Source organism: Bos indicus x Bos taurus, chromosome 10 (assembly GCF_003369695.1).
Source record: "Bos indicus x Bos taurus breed Angus x Brahman F1 hybrid chromosome 10, Bos_hybrid_MaternalHap_v2.0, whole genome shotgun sequence".
Lineage (NCBI taxonomy): Eukaryota > Metazoa > Chordata > Mammalia > Artiodactyla > Bovidae > Bos > Bos indicus x Bos taurus.
This window is the reverse complement of record NC_040085.1, coordinates 93901135-93924493: the sequence shown is the minus strand read 5'-3', so window position 1 is coordinate 93924493 and position 23359 is coordinate 93901135. Positions and strand designations below refer to the sequence as shown.

Here is a 23359-nt window from a genome sequence, read left to right as displayed (position 1 = left end):
CCCTGCCCACCCCTTGCCATTCTGCACATCTGAGTGAACTTAAAATTAAAAAAAAAAAAAAAAAAAAAGATTTGTAAAGTGATACAAAGACATTAAAAAAATAAATAAATAAAATAAAATTTAAATCAAATCTGTTCTTCCCCTACATAAAGCACCTTAACAACTTCCAACGGCACTTGGTCTATTACCTCAAATTCCATAGCCTGCCCAGCCCTGACTACTTCAGCACCTTGTCTCACGGGGCGCATCCTTTCACTCATTCTGTCTCAGTTCCATCGGGATTGGGGGAGTTCAGACTTCATACCAGCCACTTCCCAGCCTTGAAGTTGCTGAGTTGGCCCTTAAGACTCTTCCTGGTTTGGCACATGGCTGTTCCTTTCCCGCCTGAAAAATCTCAATTGCTATTTCCCCCTTCAGAGATGCCTTCCCTGTCTTCGTACTTAAAATCAAGGCTACCTTTTATTTCGTCACAGTGTCATATTTACTTGGAGCTTTCTCATGTTCTAATTGGTCTGTTTTTGCTTAACTTCCTTAACAGGATATAACTCCATGAAATCTTGTCTGTTTTACTTTCTTTGGCATCCAAATAGCCCATTATATAGTAGGTGCTTAATATCTGCATGCTGCGTGCTAAGCTGCTTCAGTCGTGTCTGACTCTGCACAACTCTGTGGACTGTAGCCCCCCAGGCTCCTCTGTCCATGGGATTTTCCAGGCAAGAATACTGGAGTGGGTTGCCATTTCTTCCTCCAGGGGACCTTCCCGAGCCAGGGATCGAACCTGCGTGTCTTAAGTCTCCTGCATTGGCAGCCAGGTTCTTTACCACTAGCGCCACCTGAGAAGCCCAAAAAGCAACAATACTTTTGAGTAGTATTTTGAGTAGTGGCAGAGGCATGACCCACCCCATGCCTCTGTCACACACACACAAACACAAGTTAAAGGCTGTCATACTTTCAGAGTGTGACAGGACTACAACTTTGAGATAGGTAGTTAAATAAAAGATATCAGAACATACTGGTAGATAATTTACAAGCACTCCCATGTTCTAGCAGTAGCTGTGATAATACAGAAAACAATGGAGAAGAGGTGGACAGACAGGGGTTGACCAGCTGGGCTATTTAATAGCTCTGGACTTGAGGCAAGTCATTCAATGTCAAAACATTTGCTTTCTAATTTGCAAAATGGGACTATTCTGCCCTCCCAAGTTGAGGATTTAGGGTTGTCTGTGAGTCTTTGGAAAGCTGTTACACTCCATGACAGTGTGAGCTACAGGCACCAAATAGTTCCCCCTTCTTTGGTCTCTCTTAGGTGCATATAACTGAAGAGAAAGGACCACCCCCCCCCCCCCCCCCCTCCAATTCAACCACAGAGCAGGCTTGTTAAATCCCAGAATCTGCTGAGAGGAGATCCTCCTACACAGAGGGCCCCTGAAGGCATCTGACTTCACTAAATTGCAAAGGGCATATCTGATTCAATTTTTAAGCACTCCCCTGCCTGTGACACTGAGAGCACTGCTTGTTTACTGCTGCAAGGTAATCAGCAGGATTGTCACTCTTAACTATTTTGGATTTAATAAGGAAACCATTTAATTTCAAGATTTAAATGACCTAGATTGCCACATTTCCTTGGTTCTCAAGTACTATATTAAACAGCTTCAAATCAGGGAGGACTAACAGGATAATTCAATTTATTCAGGTTTGCCATACACAAGGGGAATGGCATGAAGCAATGGTTGGCGGGGAACGGCATCCATGTTTCTTACGGGTTGGCTCACAAGCCTCTCCAGTTCTTAGTAGGTAACCCCTGAAGACGGCTGGGTGAGGGCAGCCGCCGCATGCTCGGCCACCATTCAGCCACTGTGGGGCCAGGTCTGAGTCACAGCAGTCACCACAGCTTGGCCCTGCTCCTTCTCTTCTGCTTTTTTAACAACCCAATTTCATTGCTGGGATGACATACAAGCCAGTCTTTGCCAAAGAGGCAGGAGGACAAACTCAAATCACCTCCGTCATAAGATCTGGAAAGAACCCATAAAACTGGGCACACAGTTAAATTATTCTAATCAGGACAGTTAGACCTACTTAGAAAATCTGAACTAAGTAGGATAGGATATAGGGATGGGAGGATGTACACATTTGTGAAAAGCATAAATACGATGAGGCAACCCTTGAATGGAGCAGGGAGGGTTAGACTAGCATGCCTGGTCCACCCCAGGAATGTCTCAGTAGCTCTGGCCTGCATGCTAGGGAGCCATCTTGCCATCCTGACCTACTTGTCATTCCATATGGACTGCTCCTTAGTTTGTTAGGGCCAGTGCACAAGGAAAAGCGGGAGGGGGAATTCCCTGGTGGCACAGTGGGTAAGAACCCACCCGCCAATGCAGGGGACATGGGGTCGATCCTTGGTCTCGGAAGATTCCACATGCTGCAGGGCAGTGAAGTCCGCATGTCATAACTCCTGAGCTCGTGTACTGTGGCTACTGAAGCCCAGAAAAGCCACCGTAATAAGAGGCTTGGGCACCGAAACTAGGGGTTGCAACTAGAGAAAGCCTGAGGGTAGTACGAAGACCCAGCACAGCCAGAAATAAGTAGATAAACAAATATAGCAGCATGTTAAAACAGAAAGAAGACAGAGCCCCTGGTTCATAAATTATTTAAAGAATTTAAAACAGTGCAACTAACACTTAAAACAGTGACAGCAGAGCAGTAAAGCAAGTGTGGGATCCTTCTAAGCATGAGGCCCTGTGCATTTGATGACAGGTCACAGGGGCCCACAGAGCCGGCCCTCCTGTGATGAGCAGGGTGGTGGAAACTCACACCTGCCAGCTCGACAGCATCACCTTAAGCCCTAATGCATCAGCCAGCCTCAACGGATCTTTGGGATGGGACTGGGGTTTCCCCTCAACACCACCACCGAATACACAGGATTCCTCCTTACCTGTTCAGCCGCTCCGTTTCCACCTCAAACTCTCTAATCTTGCTTTCCGAGATGGCAGATCCATGGGAGTAGAGAGTCTGGAAGATTTCCTGAATGTTGGAGCAGTCCTGAAGAGAGTGGGCCAGGTGCTCTGCCACGCTGCTGGACACCTGAACAGGTGAGCATTAATTCCTCTCTGGACAAAGCCACTTCTGGGATGCTGGGCCCCGGGCCCTTGCTTCCCAATTTAAACCGTTCAGTTTTAAACAGTTTAAAGCTGATGTTCCTTGAGAATTGGGCACCCAATGACATAGCTACCCAGATATTTTTCAGTTTGTATAATATAATCCTAGTATAAAAAGTTAACTACTGTGAACGCAGTACACAAAACAGGGTCAAAATGCAACTGCATCCTCTAAGCTGTATCCTCAGCAGCAGGCATGAAAGATCCTGAGCCTTGGGACCTAAAATTTTGTATATTAAATAGAGTTTGGACATCCTTTCTCCTTCCTAAACCCCCTGCCACCCTCAACACTTGTCTCCTGTAGCTAAGGTGAACATCCCATTCCTTCACTTTCATAATTCAGCTTTGGCATGGAAGCTGGGTGCCTGCAATTTCTGCCCAGTGCAAAATTCTAAAATAGGGCCTTAAAAGTTCTGTTTCTGTTTTTCCCCATCCCTGAGGGTCAAACCAGTCAATCTTAAGGAAAATCAACCCTGAACAGTTGTTGGAAGGACTGATGCTGAAGCTCCAATATTTTGGTCATCTGAGGCAAAAAGGCGACTCATTGGAAAAGTCCCTGATACTGGGAAAGATTGAGGGCAGGAGGAGAAGAGGGCATCAGAGGATGAGATAGCTGGATGGCATCACTGATGCAATGGACATGAACTCGGGCAAACTTTGGGAGATGGTGAGGGACAGGGAGGCCTGGCTGCTGAAGTCCATGGGGTTGCAACAGTCGGACACGACTGGGCGACTGAGCAACATTAACAAGGATCAAATAACTGGATTTTCCAGCCTCACGCCCAAATCCTCAAAGACATCCCCAGGGAACTGAAATTATTCTCTTTTCACTATACATCAGTTCACAGCCCCAGGGTATTCGGCATTCTACATAAGAAAACTCCAGAACTGAGCTGGAAGGTTCCGGTCTGTCCCAGCATCGGCTGTACTTCAAAGGCAGCGATCCTGCTCAGTGGAGAGCACCTTCCCTTTCAAGAGGGACGTGCGAATAATCAAGTTCTCTTAGAGCTTCCTGACTCACTTGGTCTCTGGGGAAGCAGGGTGATATAAAGCAAGTATTTCAAGACTTTGATCTGTATTGCCAGTAACAAGACCTCAATCATTTCTTTCTGAATGGTTTCAACTAGAGAAACAAAAAGCTCCCTTTAAAGCTGAAGGGGTAATTCACTACCGGCGAACCACTAAGCATTTTAACCTGACCCTTTGGAAGGAAATCAAGTATGATTTCCTATTACAATCACCCGGTTTATTGGAGGGCCCCTGGGCAGTGCTTCTGTCATGGACGAGCCATTGTGTAGTTCTCCTATGTGACATGTCCCTTTGCAACTCATAAACACTCACCCCGATGCTGCTGATCTCTGAGCCTAGGACTGGCCGATCAGATGACGAAGATTCAGACCTGGTCTTGGAGAGCTTCACCCTCTCGGCGATCTTAACGAACAAAACAAAACAAATGATCGAAAAACAACACACGCCATTCCCCATATAAACTACTGCGACTGTGTTTATACAGGGCTACTCTTGAACCTTGGCAACTAAGCCATCAGTTCTTAAAAACGACTCACGTGTCTGATTTTTCTGCCACTTGCTTATTAACTCATGGTTTTTCAGCGTTAGTACCACTGACATTTTGAGTTGGACATTCTTTGCTGTAGGGGACTGTTCTGTGCACTATGAGCACCTTGGCTTCTAGCCACAGTACTCCAGGTGTGACCATCGAAAAGGTGTCCACATAGCCAAATAGCCCTTGGGACAAAAATCACTTCTGGCTGAGGAGCACTGGTGAGACTTCATAAACTTGACGGCTGACAACCAACCTTGTTGCAGAGACTGGTGGGGCTACCAGGAAGAGGATATGTAATCGTGTCAACAGTCTCTCTGGGGTGGACTCAGCATAGGAAGGGGGTCGGGGGCTGTGGCTGAGATTGGAGGGGCTACTTCTCACAGCTGCTAGGCCTGCCCATCATTGTCATCTATTTGTCTGCTGGCAGGGCTGTCGGTTCTGGGAGCAGGTAGATCATTGGTTCATTACTCAGGGTTCCCCTCCTGGGCTGAACCATGATCCTCAAGAACAACTCTCTACCCACCTTGTGACAAAACATCTCACTCTCCACAATGACCTGTCAGCTGGGACAGGCTCTGGCCCGCTGATTAATGAGAGCTGGCATCTAGGTTGCAGCCGAGAGAGACTTAAAACTATTAGTGGGTTATCTCTTCCTGCAGCTCCAGCACGGGAGGCCTACGCAGGACCCTGGGAGGCCCCTCAGGGCCCGCTGAGCTGATTGCATGCTGGCACAGCGGCCCTGCTGCACAAAGGCTGGGGCTGCCCGATAACGGCCATGTCCCCGGAGCTCACCTTGGCGATGGGGATGTCATTGCTGCTGCTGCTCGTGCTCAGTTCTCCGGTGCTGGGGTTAACGGGGCGGTTGGCGGAAGTGAGGCGGCCAGGGCTGGAGGGGCCCGTGGCCTGCACGCTCTGCAGGCGAGTTTGAAGCTCTCGAACCTGAAATGACAACACCTTCAGACATGGCGGCAGGCTCCCCCGGCCCAAAGAGCAGAAGGGCCAGTGTGGGGGAGGACAAAGCTTTCATTTACACGAAGAAACCAGCTTCCCTGAAAACCGAAGTCAGCTGAGTCCGCACAAAGGGCACTGATGTTCTTAACTGGATCTGCCACGGGCTGGCCAGCATCTGCGCTTCACAAGCTGGAGGGGGACATGTTTTCTATGGTGCTGGAAGCTTCCAGCACAAGGAGAAGGGCCATCTTTAAGGGATGTTCGCTCACTCAGTACACATGGCACAAGAAATGGAACCCAGGATGAAATTTGTACTTGCATGGAGTTCAGAGGACAGAGATCATTTCAAGCACATGCTCATGCTATAAACATCAATCCAGGGTGGGTGTGCAGGAAGCAGGAAAGAGGAAGAAGGTGACTCCACCTGAAGTCACTGCGGAACTGTCTTTGAGCACAGCCTCCCAGGTGGACAGGGCTGTAATGGACGAGATGAGTGAGGCAGTGGCTGAGCGGCTGGAGTGGGGAGACCGGCTTGGATGACAGGCTGTGTCTGAAGAACGGCAAATTATTAATATGCACAGGGTAGGAGAGAGACCTGCTCTGGGAAGGAGGAGAGGCTATGGCGATGAGAGGGAGTTGGTACCCATGGCTTTTTCCCAAGGGACTTCGAGATGGGATTATCCCGGGGACAGAAGGAAGGAATACCTAATTAGCCCTTCAGTGTGGAGCGACCCAGAGCCCCCTCAATTACATTTAGAACACACATCTACCTGCACAGAATTTAAATGTCCCAACTCTGTTTCTCTATGGTTATGGCTCACTGACATCCAAAGGGAGAAATGCTCCAAGCAAGTGAAGATGATTATTAGAAACTGGTCTTTCCGATGACCTGGATCACAGTTTGATCACTGTATACGGTGTCAGTCTTAAAGGGCACACTGACCGCAGCACCCAAGGGCCCTTACACGTGGGCACCAGACCCTAATGGGAAGAATCAGCACCAGGACATCTAAACCTGGGTTTCCCAACCTATCAGTGCACCAGAATGTTCCAGAGGGTTTGTTAAGACACAGAGCCCAGGCCCCGCCGCAGATTCTGATCAGCAGGTGGAGACCACACCTAGGAGTCTGCGTGTCCAACAAGCGCCCAGGCAACGCCGGTGCACCCGGCTGACGGCAGTGACCTGTGGGCGGCCAAGGCCTCACGGCACTTGACATCTGAGAGACCACGGAGCAGAGCCGCCCGGCTGCCAGCCCAGAGGCCTTCCAGGCAAACCGTTGTCTAAAAGCGACTGGAGAGCTTTTCATCTTTAATATCTTGGATGTCTCCACCCTGCTAAATTGGGAACCAAAAGTAATTGAAATTTCAATAATTCATCAGCATACGAGAAGCCAAGATAGGAAAACTCCCTCGGAGCAAATTGCATTCAATGGTGAAACAGCTGAAAAGTGCCCAATAGCTGGCTCTGTGGTGGCGTCCAATAACTGCGGGTTAACAGAAATGTGCATCGTCCCCATAAAGAACCACACCCAGGGCTACCCTCAAAGCCGTCTAAACACCAGAAAAACACACGCTGTCAAAGTCAAGTGGGACTGCTGCTGAGAGATTACAGGGCTCATTGTGGGATGGTCCTGATCAACTGTGCCTCTCTGTGCCCGCGGCCGAGGGCAGGACGCGTTTCTCCATCAGGCCAGCTTCCTGGCACCGGGAAAACCACCGGCGGGTTTCAGGTTCTACCGCTGTGAAAGTCTGATGAGGTCCTGAATAAGCAACAGTGTTACCACCACTGCTGAATCTAAAGAGTATCTGGAGTGAAGTGAAAGTTGGTCAGCTGTGTCCAACTTTTTGTGACCCCATGGACTATACAGTCCATGGAATTAATTCTCCAGGCCAGAATACTGGAGTGGGTAGCCTTTCCCTTCTCCAGGGGATCTTCCCAACCCAGGGACTGAACCCAGGTCTTCCTCATTGCAGGCGGATTCTTTACCAGCTGAGCCACAAAGGAATCCCAAGAATTCTGGAGTGGGTAGCCTATCCCTTTCCCCAGGGGATCTTCCTGATCCAGGAATCGAACTGGGGTCTCCTGCATTGCAGGCGGATTCTTTACTAACTGAACTATCAGGGAAGCCCTAAGAGTGTCTGAATCCCTCCCCAAACAATCAGTGGTCTGGGGTTCCAGGAATCCCAACTGGTCCACTTATCTCTCTTCTTAAAACGTAAAGCATGGCCCTGGGCATTTTATAAAAACATCATTAAAACGACTCAAGTTATAAAAAATGTTTCTTCTTCTAATCACTAAAGTCAACATGTCTATTGTGGAAAATTTAAATGACAGTGGAAAATGAAGACAAAAAAAGTACCCATGTTCTTTCTCACTCTACAGAGACCATAGCGTCTGGTCATTTTCCATGGTGTGTTTGTGCGTGGGCATGCACACCTCAAATTCTGAGTCTAAATACTTATTTTCATATTAAAAGCTTTGGGCTAAGAGAATGTCTTTGAAAACTAAAGGATGATAAACATGTTTATTTTGGCTTATGCTTTATTACTTAATGATAATTGTTAGGCAGTGAAAAATATCCAGCTGAAGGGAGTGGAGTGAGCCTTCATGGAAGTTAGTTGAGTTAAAAAGCCCTTTTTCCTTTCTTGCTTGGGAAGTGGGATCTTAATTTAGATGAATACATGTTTCTTTGGAAGGAATGATGCTGAAGCTGAAACTCCAGTACTTTGGCCACCTCATGCGAAGAGTTGACTCATTGGAAAAGACTCTGATGCTGGGAGGGATTGGGGGCAGGAGGAGAAGGGGATGACAGAGGATAAGATGGCTGGATGGCATCACTGACTCGATGGACATGAGTTTGAGTGAACTCCGGGAGATGGTGATGGACAGGGAGGCCTGGAGTGCTGCGATTCATGGGGTCACAAAGAGCCGGACATGACTGAGCGACTGAACTAAACTGAACTGAACAGAAATGAAGGTTAAAACCAATCTGCTGACTGTGAGCTTAGGTAAGGCTTGGGAGAGGGGAGAGACACAGCTATTAGCATCCTTGCTTTGGTTCTCACCCACTGCAGTAAGTTGAATTGTGTACCTTACCCAAAAGACACATCCAAGTTCTAAACCCCCAGTCTATGAATGGGACCTTATTTTGAAATATGGTCTCTGTAGATGTAATTTCATCAAGGATCTCAAAATGAGACCCTCCTGGAATTGGGGCAGGCCCTAAGTCTACTTATAAGAAAAAAGAGAGGGAGATTTGAGACACAGAAACACAGAGAAGGCCGTGTACAGATGGAGGCAGAGTGGCCACAAATTAGAGGACACCGGGGGAGCTACTAGAAGCCGGAAGAGGTGAGACAGGATTCTCCTCCACAGCCCATGGAGGAAGTGCAGCCTCGCCAACACCGTGATTTTGCAGACTCCAGAATGGTGAGAGAATGCGTTGTTGTTGTTTTATGTCACCAAGTTTGAGGTCATCACCTAATATACTCATCTTTCACTGAAGATATTTCATTAAAGAAAATATATTTCTCTCAACGAAATACGTGCCTTGCAGTTGGGGATAGCCAGAAATCAAAGCACATCTAAGCTAGGAACTGATAGATGTGCCCATACCCTTATAGCCTTTCCCACTGGAGTTCTTCAACATCAGACAATGGAACATGATTTCAGTGGCCATTTCCTCGCTTCTTCTAGAGTGAGTATGTAGCCAGGTTGCTTCTAGAGGCCCAGAAGAGGAGTGTGTCTGTCACGTCCCCTGGAATCCTGATGGAGTGTGAAGGGGACAGTCTTGTGTCTCAGGGGCTCAGAGTCTAGCCAGACTTCTCGTGACGTGGGCTCCGAGAAGGGACACCGACAAGAAGTGTCAGCACGTGAAAGAAGCATTACTCTGCCTCCCGGAGTGGGAAACACTGGCCTTCAATCTTGAAGGTTGAGGAGCTGTTTAACAAGCGAATAAAGAGGAAAACAGCTCTGACAGGCTCAAGGAAGGAAATGACAATAAAATGCCAGCCCTCCGCTTCTCTTAACGCTCAATGACTTCCCGAAGAGCGAAAAGGGCTTCATAAGATCATCTGATGAGAGAAGAGAATGGACTGGAATGAGGAAGAGAAAGGAAGTGAGTCAAAGCTGCATGTGAGATCAATGATGAGGGCTCAAACACTGTCAGTGAAGCGGGAGCAAAAATGGCTAGCACTCCCCAGAGCACCATCCAACAGAACTTCCTTTCCCGTAGTAATGGGTGTGTTCTCTAGCCTCACTGTCTGCTACGGTGGCCATAAGCCACATGAAATGTGCCTACTGTTCCCAAGGAACTTTATTTTTAATTGTATTCTATTTTAGTTAAACTCCAAGTTAAATAGTCGTGCGTGGTGAGTAGTTACTGTATTGGTCAATGCAGTTCTAGAACAATTTAAGAAAGGATAAAGATAGACAAACTTGTGGCTGGAATGACTCTGCGTATCACGGTACTTGGCAAAATGGTGAAAACATAAGAAGAAGCTGAGTTTTCAGAGATAAACAAGATGCCAACTTTGGACATACTGCATTTGAGGAAACCATCAGGCGTGTGAAGGATTTCAGTCAATGGTAGAAATGTGATCTGAGAGAAAGGGATCAGAACTGGGCTTCTGCGTGTGGATAAGGTATAAGTGTGGAGGTGGGCGGAGAGAGGCCACACAGCTGGTTGGATTGAAGGCTCAACTGTGGACACGAAGGTACTAAGAAAGGTGTGTTTGCGAACTGCAGTTGAGGATGAAAAAAGAGGCGGCTTCCATCTGATGGCTTTTGTCTGTCTTAGAGTTAAGGTGCTCTGATAGGAGAGAGGGAGGGGATAGTAGCTGTCAAAAAAGAGAAAAGAAGGTGACCTATAACCCAAAGAGCGAGAAAGAGAAGGCAAGGAGAAACGCTTACACAGCACACTGCAGACTCAGCTCTTTGATTTTAGACAGGAGACTGAGTCAATGCATTGTTTTCTTCAAACCCTGGAGACTTCATGAAAATGTCAGCAAGGAATAAAAGCTGTAACAGTGAAGAGAATGTGCTTGGGGCATTAGCAGAAAGAAGACTTGGGTGCATTCCTTAAGGGCAGAGTGCAAGGAAGAGCACTGATGAAAGACAGACTGGAAAAAGCCCAATTCCATCAACTGCACAAGGGGAGCTGTTGCACACAAGGTTGGTAGCTTAGATGTGGTCTTGGCAGGTACTAAAAGGACAAGAATGAGAAGCAGGGCTGCAAACAGGGGATGGGGGGTGTGACTGTATACAGAACCAATGAAAATTTCCAGTGTATGACATCTGTGGCTAAAGTAAACAGGCAGGCTTCCTATTAAGAGTGTATAGAAATGCGGCATAAAAAGGAACAGTGAGAAAGAAATTCACTGCCAGGGTTCAAAGACAGACAGTAAAATCTCCAGGTGCCAGAAATGAAGTGAAAAATAAGGTTAGAGAGGTAGGAGGGAGCTGGTGCTTCAGGCAGCTGGGGATGGGTGAGCAGGGCGTGGAGTGAATGTGCCAGGATCTGGGGAGAGGACCCAGGACCGCGGCAGGTTAGGCCGCTGGAGCGGACGCTCCTGCATCCAGCTGGGAGGCTCCCTGCCAGGTCCCTCTGTGAACAGCGGACCGAGGGCACTGCCCAGGAAGCTGGAAGGCAGTCCAGGCTGTGCGGGAGTCAAACCAGAGAAACCAGCACCTCAGCCTCGGGACCCAAGAGTGTGGGGTCCAGGCTTATTCTGGCTCCACATTGTGTGCACCGCCCCCTGATCCTGGGAACTGCTCCCTGGTGGCTCGGTGGTGAAGGTCCCATCAACAAAGAAGGAGACGAAGCTTCCATCCCTGGGTTGGGAAGATCCCCTGGAGAAGGAAATGGCAACCCACTCCAGTATCCTTGCCTGGAGAATCCCATGGACAGAGGAGCTGGGTGAGCGACCGTCCATAGGGTCACAAAAGAGCTGGACACGACTTAGTGACTAAACAACAACAACAAATCTTGACAGTGGAAACTGGTCTGGATTTTGCCAGACCACTCTCCTCCCCAGAAATCTAACTGGTAAACTCCCCGATATCATCAGGGAACTGGGAGAGACGTAAGCCTCCCACAACGGTGCCCAGGACCGTGGAGCTGACTGACATGGAAGAATGGCGTCAGGGACAGGAGGATGAGACAAGACAGGCTAAACCAGGAGACGGACCCAACAGAGACAAGATCAGAATAAAGCAACCTGTAAACCACAGCACAATAAACACGCTTAGGGCCTGTAAAGAGATAAAAGGAGTAATTTTTGTACAGAATAGGAAATTGTGAAATAAAAATAGGCAGATATCAAGCAAGAATAGGCAGATGAAAAAGAAAAACCCATGGAAAATATAGTCAATGAAGTGAAATCAGGTTAAGCTCTAGACTGGGAAGAGTGGAAAAGAGTGTTTTTCAATAAAATTGGAAAGAGAAATAGTGAACAGGAACACAGCACAAAGAATTCAGAACATACCATGGGCAGCTAAATAGACATAAAAATGCAAGTGTCATTGAGAGGCTCCAACCCACTTCCAAAAGAGTTCCAGAGGACAGGAACACAGGAAATGACAGAGAAACAATATTCGAAAAGAAAAGAAGTAAGTTTTCCAGATGTAGTCCTGAGACTTTAGTATCATGTCAGGTGCTAGATAGCTGTGGAAGTTTTTAGATATGTCTGCAAATGCTTTGATCGTCCCTCCATCAAAAAGTGGACTCCAGGATTTCCCTTGTGGTACAGTAGATGCGAATCTGCCTGCCAGTGGCGGGAATATGGGTTTGATCCCTGGTCTGGGAAGATTCTACATGCGGGAGCAACTAAGCCCGCGGGCCACAACTGCTGAGCCCACAAATGAGAGCCCGCGCTCTGGAACGAAGAGCAGCTCCCACTTGCCACAGCCAGACGAAGCCCAAGTGCAGCAACAAAGACCCAGGGCAACGAAAAACAACTGCAGTTCCCCTCTCCTTGCACACACCTGGCCTGAGCCTGCATCTGATCAACAGATAGTTGTGCCAGTGATGCCACGTAACTTCCAAGGGTAGGTTAGAAAAGGCAATACAATTCGCCTACCTCTCTCTCCGGGTGCTGGCCCTTACTAGCCAAACATGCTGCTGTGAGGAAGCCCAGGGCACACAGAGAGGATGCTTGTGGGTGTTCTGACCAACAGTCCCTGCTGAGGTCCAGACAATGGTCAGCCTCCCCACCAGACAAAGGAAGCATGCCTTCAAGATGACTGGCCACGGCCACCCTCTGACTGCAAGCACATCTGAGCCCAAGAGCGAACTGTCCACTGGAGGCCAGTCATCCCCAGAAACATGCAGATAGTCATAAACGATTGTTCTTTGGGGGCTCCATATTTGGGGTGGTTTGTTACGCAGCTGGTGCTAACCGGAAGAAGAGGAGGACAAAACTGCATATCTAGAAACACAGCACTGCAAATGTAGGTGGAAGGGAAAGGGTAAAGAGGGAATCTTGAAGCTGCCTGGTGGGAGAGACACCTTAAGCTCTGAGGGCGGGGATGTTGGTCTGCTTCACTCACTACTATATTCAACACGTGGAACAGTGTCTGACACAGTGTCAGCCTCAATACAATCTCGGATATTGCCAAATAAAACTGTCACCTGAAAACCCAAGACGTAGCTAGACTACTATAGCAGCCTGAGTAATGGCCCCGAAAGATGTCCACACCTAAATCCTGGAAATCTGTGAATAAATTACCTCACATGGCAGAAGGGAATTTGCAGGAATCATAGAAAAAGGCAAGGAAACTGAACCAAGAAGGAACACAGCCCTGATGCCTCACTGATTTTAGTGAGCAAGACACATTTCAGACGTTTGACCTCCAGAACCGGAAGATAATATATCCGTGTCATCTTAGGTCACTGACTGTGGTAATCTGTCTCAGCGACAACAGGAAACTGTACACCTATCGTCAAGAGTGTGGGCAAAAAGAAAGACAATCTCAAAGATTAAGAATTAAGCCCCTATAGACCTTTGCTGAAAGAACTTCCCAAGGACACACAAGCTTTTCAGGAACAAGAAAACTAAATTGCAAAAAAGAATGTGATAAAGGGAAAAATGATAAGCACAAAAACTGTCAGGGATATAAGGGCTTTCCCAGTGGTGCAGTGGTAAAGAACGCGCCTGCCAAAGCAGGAGACACAAGAGACGGGGGTTTGATTCCTGGGTCAGGAAGATCCCCTGGAGTAGGAACTGGCAACCCACCCCAGTGTTCTTGCCTGGAGAACCCCATGGACAGAGGAGCCTGGGGGGCTACAGCCCACGGGGTCAGAAAGAGTGGGACATGGCTGAGTGACTAACACGTTCACTTTCAAGCACACGCACATGCCATGAGGTGCGTGTGGGGACTCTGCAACCTCACTCTTGGACATGTATCCAGAGAAATTCCCACACAGGACCAAAGAGGACACATGCGTGGCCTATGCCCCGGGGCACTGTTTGTGGTAGAGGGAGGTCTGGACGTTGGGCATGGTAAATGTGGTGGGGACACTACAAAATGTCAGGAGGCCATTAGACCTCATGCATACGTGGTACCATGGGCAGACCTTAAAGTCAGAAACAAAGAAAGAAATCTACAGCACAACACAGTGGATGTAAATGAAAAACACAACACTGTGTATAAGGACGCACGTAAAATGAGGGAAAGAGAGTTGGGGAGAAAAGCAGTAAATAAAAGCGAGCCTTTTCAGGATCCATGTGTCTGCTTTAACAGAGGGATGTAATTAGCTTATCTCTGGGCCCTGCAGGCCAGATGAAAACAAACAAATGAAAGGAAGTAAATATAAAGCTAGGCGCTCAGGGGCATAAGAGATTGTAGCAGCCAGATGTTGGTGAGGACGGAGAGTCGGGCTGGAGCTGTTGAGGCGTCACAGTGGTGGGTTTCCTGAAAGGGTGCAGGTCGCCGACAGGGAGGTGAGGGCAGCTGCAAGCAGGGCCAGCTGCTGGGCCTGTGCACCCCCAGGACGACTGCAGGGGCTCAGAGAGACGCCCAAGCCCTCTGACGGAGTCAGCTGAGAACGTGGGGCACAGATGAGTGACAGGCAGGAAGGAGAGGTGGCACTGGACTCCTGAGTAGGAGGAGAAGCATCGCTATTAGCCATAAAGGAACAAGTCTGTGTTCCGCTGATGGTATGGAGCACTGGTCACTGGGAAGCTGTAATTTCAGGCAATTAGGTTGTAATTCATAATTTTGCTGTGTAATGGAGCTGGTGGAGACAGATGATTTGTACACTGGAGATGGCTGAGAACCGCTGAGCCGGAAAAGTTCTACTGAATGAACTTGAGGTGGTGAGCACGGGGGGCCTCAGAAAGCAGCCCCTTCGAGGCTGGGCTTGGGGCTGTGTTGGCAGAGAACCACTGTCTCCCACTGGAGATGTTATAAGACTTTTCTTTTTTGGAGCCCTCAAGCAAATGAGAAAGCAGACTTTACTTATAGAAAATATACACTTATTCCTACAAATGTGATTTGTTTCAGCAAAATAGTATTTTATCGTTCAGGGCAATTTTGAGTCAGCTGAATCAGAAGAGGAAGAAATTATAGAACATAAGGAGGAAAGTAAACTCAGCTGCATTTCTGTTCTCTGAAGGGTGATGGGTGTACCTCGTTCTTCTTTTGTCTGAAAGCCCACGAAGGAACCTGGACCGGATTATCTAAGTGGCTGCATTGGGGAAAAAGGTCAGTGCTTTGGCTGTCTTCCTAATTTCTGACCAGCTTTCAAACAAATGTTGTCAGCTACTTGCTTTACAGCCAAGAGCTTGCCTTTACACAGCTGGACTTCCTCACTGGAGTGGAGGCTGAAGGAGGGAGACAGGGAGGGATAAGTCAACACTGGTACCCACAACTAAAAAAACTGCTTCACAATTTCCATGGCACAGTTTCCATGGCACAATTTCCAGGTGTGCACAGAGCCCATTTAGAAACTGTTTTCAAAGAAGACATGAGAAAATCAGAGTTTTGTGGGTTCTCTGCCATGGATCTCTCTTAAAACTTCCTCTAAGGACAGAAAAGAGGGGAGACAAGTTTTGCCAAAAATGTTCTGTCAGGCTCACATCAAGATAAATATGTGCACAGACAGCTTCTTGTCTATGAGACAAACTTGTTTTGTCTTCACTTGGTTTTGTTTTGGGATACCAGGGACACTGATGTGTCGTACCCTAAGGAGTCTGCCACCCACGTTATGTAAGAGAGGCTGCTTTACTTCCAGTCTGGGTAGAAGCAGGAGATGATATGGGGAAAAGCAGACAGAACATAGGAAAGGAGTCCAAACAATAGAAAAGTGAACGCTTCACCCCACTGCAAGGCTACCAGAGCCTAAGTTTTGATGCTGAGAGTTAATGTCAGCATAGACCAGGATCATTAAACTTCCGCGGGCCTCTCATGTCTAAGAAGGGTATAATAGTACCTCTCCTAGAATTATGGTGCAGGTTAAATGAGATGTGCATACATCATCACTCATCACTAGTAAATGCTCACAACATATTCAGCATTATAATTCAGGCTCTACCATCCTGCTTTGCTTCAAAGGTATCTATTTTTAGTACAAGAGGGGTATGTTTAGTCTAAAAGCGGTCAAAGAATGTTAGTACTATCAGTATTATTAACAGGTTCTTAAAGATAAACAATCAAAATTGCACTGAAAAAAAAAAAAATGCATTGGTAGGTGGCACCTTGTAAAACTATTTTTCTTCAACAGATGAGCACGGGAAGTTCTCCTCAACCCCGGGCAATGCCTCCTTGCCTCTGCATTCCCAGGGATCCTGTGTCCTCCCAGATTCTAGAACACGCACAGCCCTCTCTGCAGCCCCTCTTACACTCATGTGACCTTGATGAGTGGAAGACAGGGGTGGGAACCATTCCTGTCTCAGATGCAGGGCTCCTCACCACCACACTGTGGCCCTTGGAGAAGCGGGTGAGGCATGAATAGAAAGTGCCAGAAAGGCTGTGGGGTGTCCTCTCTCTTTTCACTCCACCTATGGGGAGCGGGTAAAGATGTCTGGAGAGGCTTTCGGAACATACACAGCGGGTGACTGAAGGATACTGCCTTCCGCTTACTGTCTGGGTTCTGCTAGGATCACAGCGGGGAAGTGTGTGAGGGTCCTACAGCCCATTCATTGATTCATAGCTCATGGAAGGGCCCGAGCATCAATCCTTTGGAAGAGTTTCCCAGTGATGCTGTCACACATGTTCTGAGCCACTCCAGGATGGATGCATGAAACCGCCTGATTCTCTGGCACCTGCATTCCCGTCCAAGTCTACCTGGTATCACACTCGAAGCAAATCAATCACCAGGAACATTTACTGCTCAACACACGGCTCCTTCCTATTTCTCAGCCCCTCTCCGGTGAGGTGGAGCATCTGTTTAGCTCTGGTCCATGGGCTGTGAACAGAAGCATTCAGATGAGGAGGAGTCTGTTCAAGTGATGTTTTAGGGAACAGGCTACCATCACCCTGGGTTCCTGAGGGAACACACAGAACAGAGCTGTGTGCTCCTCTTCAGACCTGCACTGGATGTGCAGTGCAAGCAGGAAATAAGCTTCTCATTTGGGAGGCTACTTTGTTACCACTGTGTATCCTATCCTCTCCAGTCACTCAGAAAAGAACCAGCTGGGACCCCCAAACTGAGGTGGAAGGAGAAGACTGGACCAGATCGCCTCCTCTCAGCTCAGGGTTGCTGTTTTGTTTTTTTAAATAAGTATTTTATGAATTTGAACTTAGCAAATATTGGCATCTTCTTCCTCATATAAAGAAACTCCTAAGAGGAAATAGAAAAGGTAAGATATGAACAAATTTCCATCAAGGACAAAACAGAATAACTGCTTCGGTGTGGATATCAAGTTATTAAGGCTGGGAGATGCCGATCACATTCCATAATTCATATTTTACTTTTTGTTTCTTCAATTTGAAAATTAAAGAAAAGTAGAAAGAAAATATATGACTCTTTTCATGGCCTAGGCTTAGCCTCTTAATATTTTAGTGTATTAGCTCCTCTTCTACTTCTATGTATCTATATATATTAAACAACACATAACTGTAAGAATACATCTGTTAGAAAAATAAACTACAGCACTGTCAAAGTGTTCAAGTTCCCTTTGATCCAGGTAGGTCCTTATCCCCTGCCCCTGCCCCCATAACGATTATGAAATTGATCTGCATTTGCTATAATCTAAATAAAATTCACAGTAAACATGAAGGACTATTTTGCAGTCCTGCATTTTCAATATCCAGACAAAAAAAGTATCACAGAGGGGGAGACAAAGTGGGAAGAGGTCACGTGAGATCTAAGGCCAAATAAGGCAAAACGGAGAGGAATCTTTATTTAACCTCTGAAAAGTGTCAACAATTTCACCTCCAGAAATATCTCCGCTGTTACTGATTTTTTCATTAAATATTCCAAAGCGACAATGATGTAGCCTACTGTGCTGTCCTTAGTTGCTCAGTCGTGTTTGACTCTTCGCGACCCTATGGACTGTAGCCCGCAGGGCCCTCTGTTCACAGGGATTCTCCAGGCAAGAATATTGGAGTGAGTTGCCATGCCCTCTGCCAGGGGATCTTCCCAACCCAGGGATCGAACCCAGGTCTCCTGCATTGCAGGTGAAATTTTTTACTGACTGAGCCACCAGGAAAGCCCCAACGTAGCCTACAATGGGAGATGCAGTGAATGGCCGTTTTGGAGGCAGACAAGGCTCTGGACACCTCAGCCTGACGCTTAAATCTTATCTCCCAGTAGGGGCGGGCAGCCTAATAATAAGTATATATTATAAATGAATTAATTAGTATAAAGAAGGATATAATAAAACACATGGTCAACCTTTAAGGTCATTAATCTTTCTCAGCAGGCTTTTTCATTTAATTTAGACTCCTCTCTCTCTAGCCCCCTTAAGCATGAACACTGATTGCCAAGTGCCCTTGGACATAACTTGGGTGAATACTGAAGGCGGATTCGACTGGGTGTTCAGAAGCAGCTCAGTAGTCAGAAACAGGCGCCAGAGGATCGGGAACCAGTGGCTCTAGGCGTGGGTCTTGGAATCACACAGGAGGACGCTGAGTACAGCACGGGGATGAGGGCCACACCTGCGTGTGCACAGGGGCCCGAGCAGGGCTGTGCTGGACTGCCACACTCACAAGACTCCTTCTGCACGAGACTGACCACAGGGGTTCAGTGCAGCGCCACCCCTGCTGACTCACAAAGGCGACCCAAAGGCATCAGCCTGATACCCCTCCAGGAAAAGGAACTGGGAAATGAGTTCATAGGCCAAGGATTCAATCAATCACGTTTACATAATTCAGCCAATAAGAACCCTAGATTTCAAAGTTTGGCTGAACTTCCCTGGTTGGCAAACCTCTGTCTGTGGCCACACATCACAGCGCAAAGCTTTTAGGACTCCAGGGGAAGAAGACAGTGGGACGATTTGTTTTCAGACCTCTTTCAGACGTCACCTATGTGTCTCTTAGTTTGGCTGGTTCTGATTTATATTAATCGATTTTTGCTATAATAAAACATAACTGACTGCAGGACGTTCTGAAGAAGGAATGTGTGTCACCTGTTTCAGATTCAAGGCTATGATTCAATGGGACACAGATTCATGAGCCTGTGGTCACATCCAGTTTGCTTTACTGAACTATCTGAGGAACACACTGACCATTTATGTTACATGGCAGTTGACCTAAACAATTAGGTAAAAAAAATACATAACTGAGAGAGGCTGATCCTTTCTATGAGTTCTCAGGGTGTCTTCTGTGTTCCTGCTCCCTTTCAGCTGACATGTCAATAACTTCATATATGAAGATAACACCACTCTAATGGCAGAAAGTAAAGAACCTCTTATGAGTTGAAAGAGGAGAGTGAAAAAGCTGGGTTAAAACTAACATTCAAAAAACTAATATCATGGTATCCAATCCCATCACTTCATGGCAAATACAAGGGGGAAAAGTGGAAACAGTGACAGACTTTATTTTCCTGGCCTCCAAAATCACAGTGGATGGTGACTGCAGCCATGAAATTCAAAGATGTTTGCTCCTAGGAAGGAAAGCCATGACCAACCTAGACAGTGTATTAAAAAGCAGACACGTTACTTTGCCAACAAAGGTCCACATAGTCAAAGCTATGGTTTTTCCAGTAGTCATGTATGGATGTGAGAGTTGGACCATAAAGAAAGCTGAGCGCTAAAGAACTGATGCTTTCAAACTGTGGTGCTGGAGAATACTCTTGAGAGTCCCTGGTCTGCAAGGAGATCAAGCCAGTCATTCCTAAAGGAAATCAACCCTGAATACTCGTTGGAAGGACTGATGCTGAAGCTCAATACGTTGACCACCTGATGTGAAGAGCTGAGTCATTGGAAAAGACCCTGATGCTGGGAAAGACTGAAGGCAGGGGCAGAAAAGGGAGACAGAGGATGAGACGGTTGGACGGTATCATTGACTCATGGACTTGAGTTTGAGCAAACTCCGGGAGATAGTGAAGGACAAGGAAGCCTGGCATGCTGCAGTCCATGGGGCTGCAGAGTTGGACACGACTTAGTGATTCAGCAACAACTATTGTAAAGACCTGTTTACTTGCCTGTCTGCCAAACATCCCCAAGGCCAGCGTCTGTATCCCGTTCATCAGTATATTCCCTCTGCCCAGCACAGAGGAGAAGACCAGTCATGTTTACAAAATTAATAAATGAATGAAAAGCCAAGTGCTCCCCTTTCTAGAGTAATTAATTTTACTTTGCCTAAATAAAACTCATTTCTTTATGCATGAGGAAATGAGTGGTTCTATTACAGAGCATGCAGAAATAAAGGATTATCTCATTTAATAATGAGCTGGGACCAATAATAAAAATTGTCTGCCTATTGTTCCTTAGTTACTGCTCTGCCAAGTAGCCCAATCTGCTCACTGACATTAAAGGTCTAATTTAATTAAATCATGTACAAGGCTCAAAAAATCTACCAAGAGCACTCTGTTTAATTACAGGCAAGGGGGTAAGCACCAATCCTATTGATCTGATCAGTTCAAATTCTATACAGTGAATGTGGGCAATGGAAAAAAACCAACAACCTGCTTTCCAGGCAACTTTGATGAACTGTGGATTCCGAGTGGCCAGAAAGACAACAAAGGCAAACCAGCCATGTCATCACGTGGAACCACAAGGATGGAACTGACCAAACCTCAGTCACTCCTCAGAGCTGTACATCACGAGGAGAAGACAACCAGCCACAAAAGACAGATTCCTCCTCGGGGAAATGAAACACACTGGGTCATGGTAGGCAGAAGTCATCCAGCATGTAAAATCCAGCAAACTGGCACTCAACGGCCTTGAGCAGATTCTGACACCCACAACTGTCTTGGAATAAAGAGAAATAAATCTAAATCATGGGTACATATACAAACTGGGAATTGCCAGTTGAAGAAGACATACAAGTTCCCTAATATATTTTTATTTGGAGGTAATTAAAATATAAACATATACATTGATATAAAATTGTATTAACTACAGAACTTACATGATAATAAATGCAATCAGAATAAAAGTTTTGAGTACAATGTATGTATGTGTATCTGTGGGTGTCTCTGCAGTTATTCAATGTCCATCTATGAATTCAAATCTATATGGATTCTTAGGGAAAAAAGGTGGTATGGTGTTAATCTTTCCAGACTACTAAACAGGTAACTCTGGACTTCACCCCAAACAATTATGGGTAGTTTTTGAGCAGTTTCTATGTGCCATGCGTTAGTCAAGTGCTTAGATAATTCATGAGGATTACATAGTGTTCCCGCACTGGGCACTATTATTATCCCCATTTCATAGCAGAATAAACTGAGGCACAGAGAGCGTAGGTAACTTCCCAGAGACTCACAGTGGCTTTGGGGGGTCACTCTGTGGCCCCAAGCAGTCACTGAGCCCTGGCACAGAGTGTGACACCATGAGACTATGCTGTCCTTAAGACTGTCCTCCAGAGCTGGAGAGAATACTCAATGAAGGGAAACTGGTTTTTTCTCCTTTGCTAGTCACAATCAAGTGCAGTCTTGTGCTTCAGTATCTCAAGTTCGAGGAGGAAACTTATTCTAAACCACAATATGTAATTAGGCCTAAGACCAACATTTCCTTCACAAAGCAAGCACCAACAGAATGTGTGTGCTAAAAGCAAGCACACCTAATTAGGGCATTAGTCATAATGATCAGGGAATGTAACCCAGGAAATTACATGCGCTGTGGGCCTTAGCACTAAGTAAATGTCCTCAGCTTGCCCAGATAAAGTCTTTGCTGACTGCAATGATTTACACCTGCCGTTGCCAGGACTGGCATCCGATACAGCTGGGTTCTGAAAATAAGCTTATGCATGTGAGTTGAGACAAAATAACACTCAGATATGAGCGTTAGGAAATGCTGGCAATAGCCACAAATGAGGAAAAGAGTTGATAGCATTCAAAAATAGGGCTTTCTTTCATATTCATGCACAATGTCAAGTATGAACACTGTGTGGGGATTAGAAACAATGATGTACACACGCTGCTCTTGGTGAAGCAGGTTAAAGAGCGATGGCAAGACCAAGGTGTATCTTTTTCCTCCTCTGCGCAAAATCACCAGTCAGAGCACAACAGAAAGCAAGCTTCTAATTCTGCCACGATGGAGAAAGAGTAAATAAAGCAGGCCTAGTAATTCAAAGCGAAGTTCAAAGGGAACTGTTTCTGACCAAAGAATTCATTGCCTCACCTCCAGTCCAATGACAAATCAAATGAACAGCCAAACAAAGAAATACTTGTGGGTTCCTAAGAAAAAACTCTATCTTTGGAAAAGTGAGTGCTTAACAACTCTGCCAAACAATTTTATCCTGAAACATCAACTCCTTTAGTAACAGTTGTATTTCCAACCAACCACCAAACAAAGTGGTTCTCAAACCTGTTTGGGTCATAGGGCCATTTAAGCAGGCAGAGGTGACTACAAGGAATTACATATACACACTCAGAACATACACACACACAGAGAGATATATAGGACTATTAACTTTAATGGGCTTCCCTGATAGCTCAGTTGGTAAAGAATCTGCCTACAAGGCAGAAGACCCCAGTTCGATTCCTGGGTCAGGAAGATCCCCTGGAGAAGGGAAAGGCTACCCACTCCAGTATTCTGCCCTGGAGAATTCCATGGACTGTACAGTCCATGGGGTCACAGAGTCAGACATGACTGATTGACTTTTTCACATTAACTCTAATGAGTGTAAAGGACATTTCATATTAGACTCACTATGGATATATGAGAGCAGGTACTATAAATCTAAAGAAACATGATCAGAAGAAACTGCAAAGTGGAAATTCTTTATATTTTTGCAAATTATAAATTATTTGCCTGCTGCTGCTGCTGCTAAGTCGCTTCAGTCATGTCCGACTCTGTGCGACCCCATAGACGGCAGCCCACCAGGCTCCCCCGTCCCTGGGATTCTCCAGGCAAGAACACTGGAGTGGGTTGCCATTTCCTTCTCCAATGCATGAAAGTGAAAAGTGAAAGTGAAGTTGCTCAGTCGTGTACGACTCTTAGCAACCCCATGGACTGCAGCCTACCAGGCTCCTCTGTCCATGGGATTTTCCAGGCAAGAGTACTGGAGTGGGTTGCCATTGCCTTCTCCGAATTATCTGCCTACCTTAAAGTTAGAACCTTTTATCTAAGCTTAGGAAAG

At 46.5% G+C, this 23359-nt stretch overlaps 1 protein-coding gene across 2 annotated transcripts in view; it reads right to left on the bottom strand.

Annotated features, from left to right (window-relative positions):
- MCC (MCC, WNT signaling pathway regulator) overlaps nucleotides 1–23359 on the bottom strand; it is a 532038-nt gene that overhangs the window by 55191 nt on the left and 453488 nt on the right. For both annotated transcript variants that reach the window (XM_027552590.1, XM_027552591.1), the window contains 3 exons: nucleotides 5512–5658; nucleotides 4497–4586; nucleotides 2933–3081 (listed from right to left, as the gene is read on the bottom strand). In XM_027552590.1, coding sequence (XP_027408391.1) covers nucleotides 2933–3081; nucleotides 4497–4586; nucleotides 5512–5658 — 386 coding nt within the window. The remainder of the gene's footprint in view (nucleotides 1–2932; nucleotides 3082–4496; nucleotides 4587–5511; nucleotides 5659–23359) is intronic.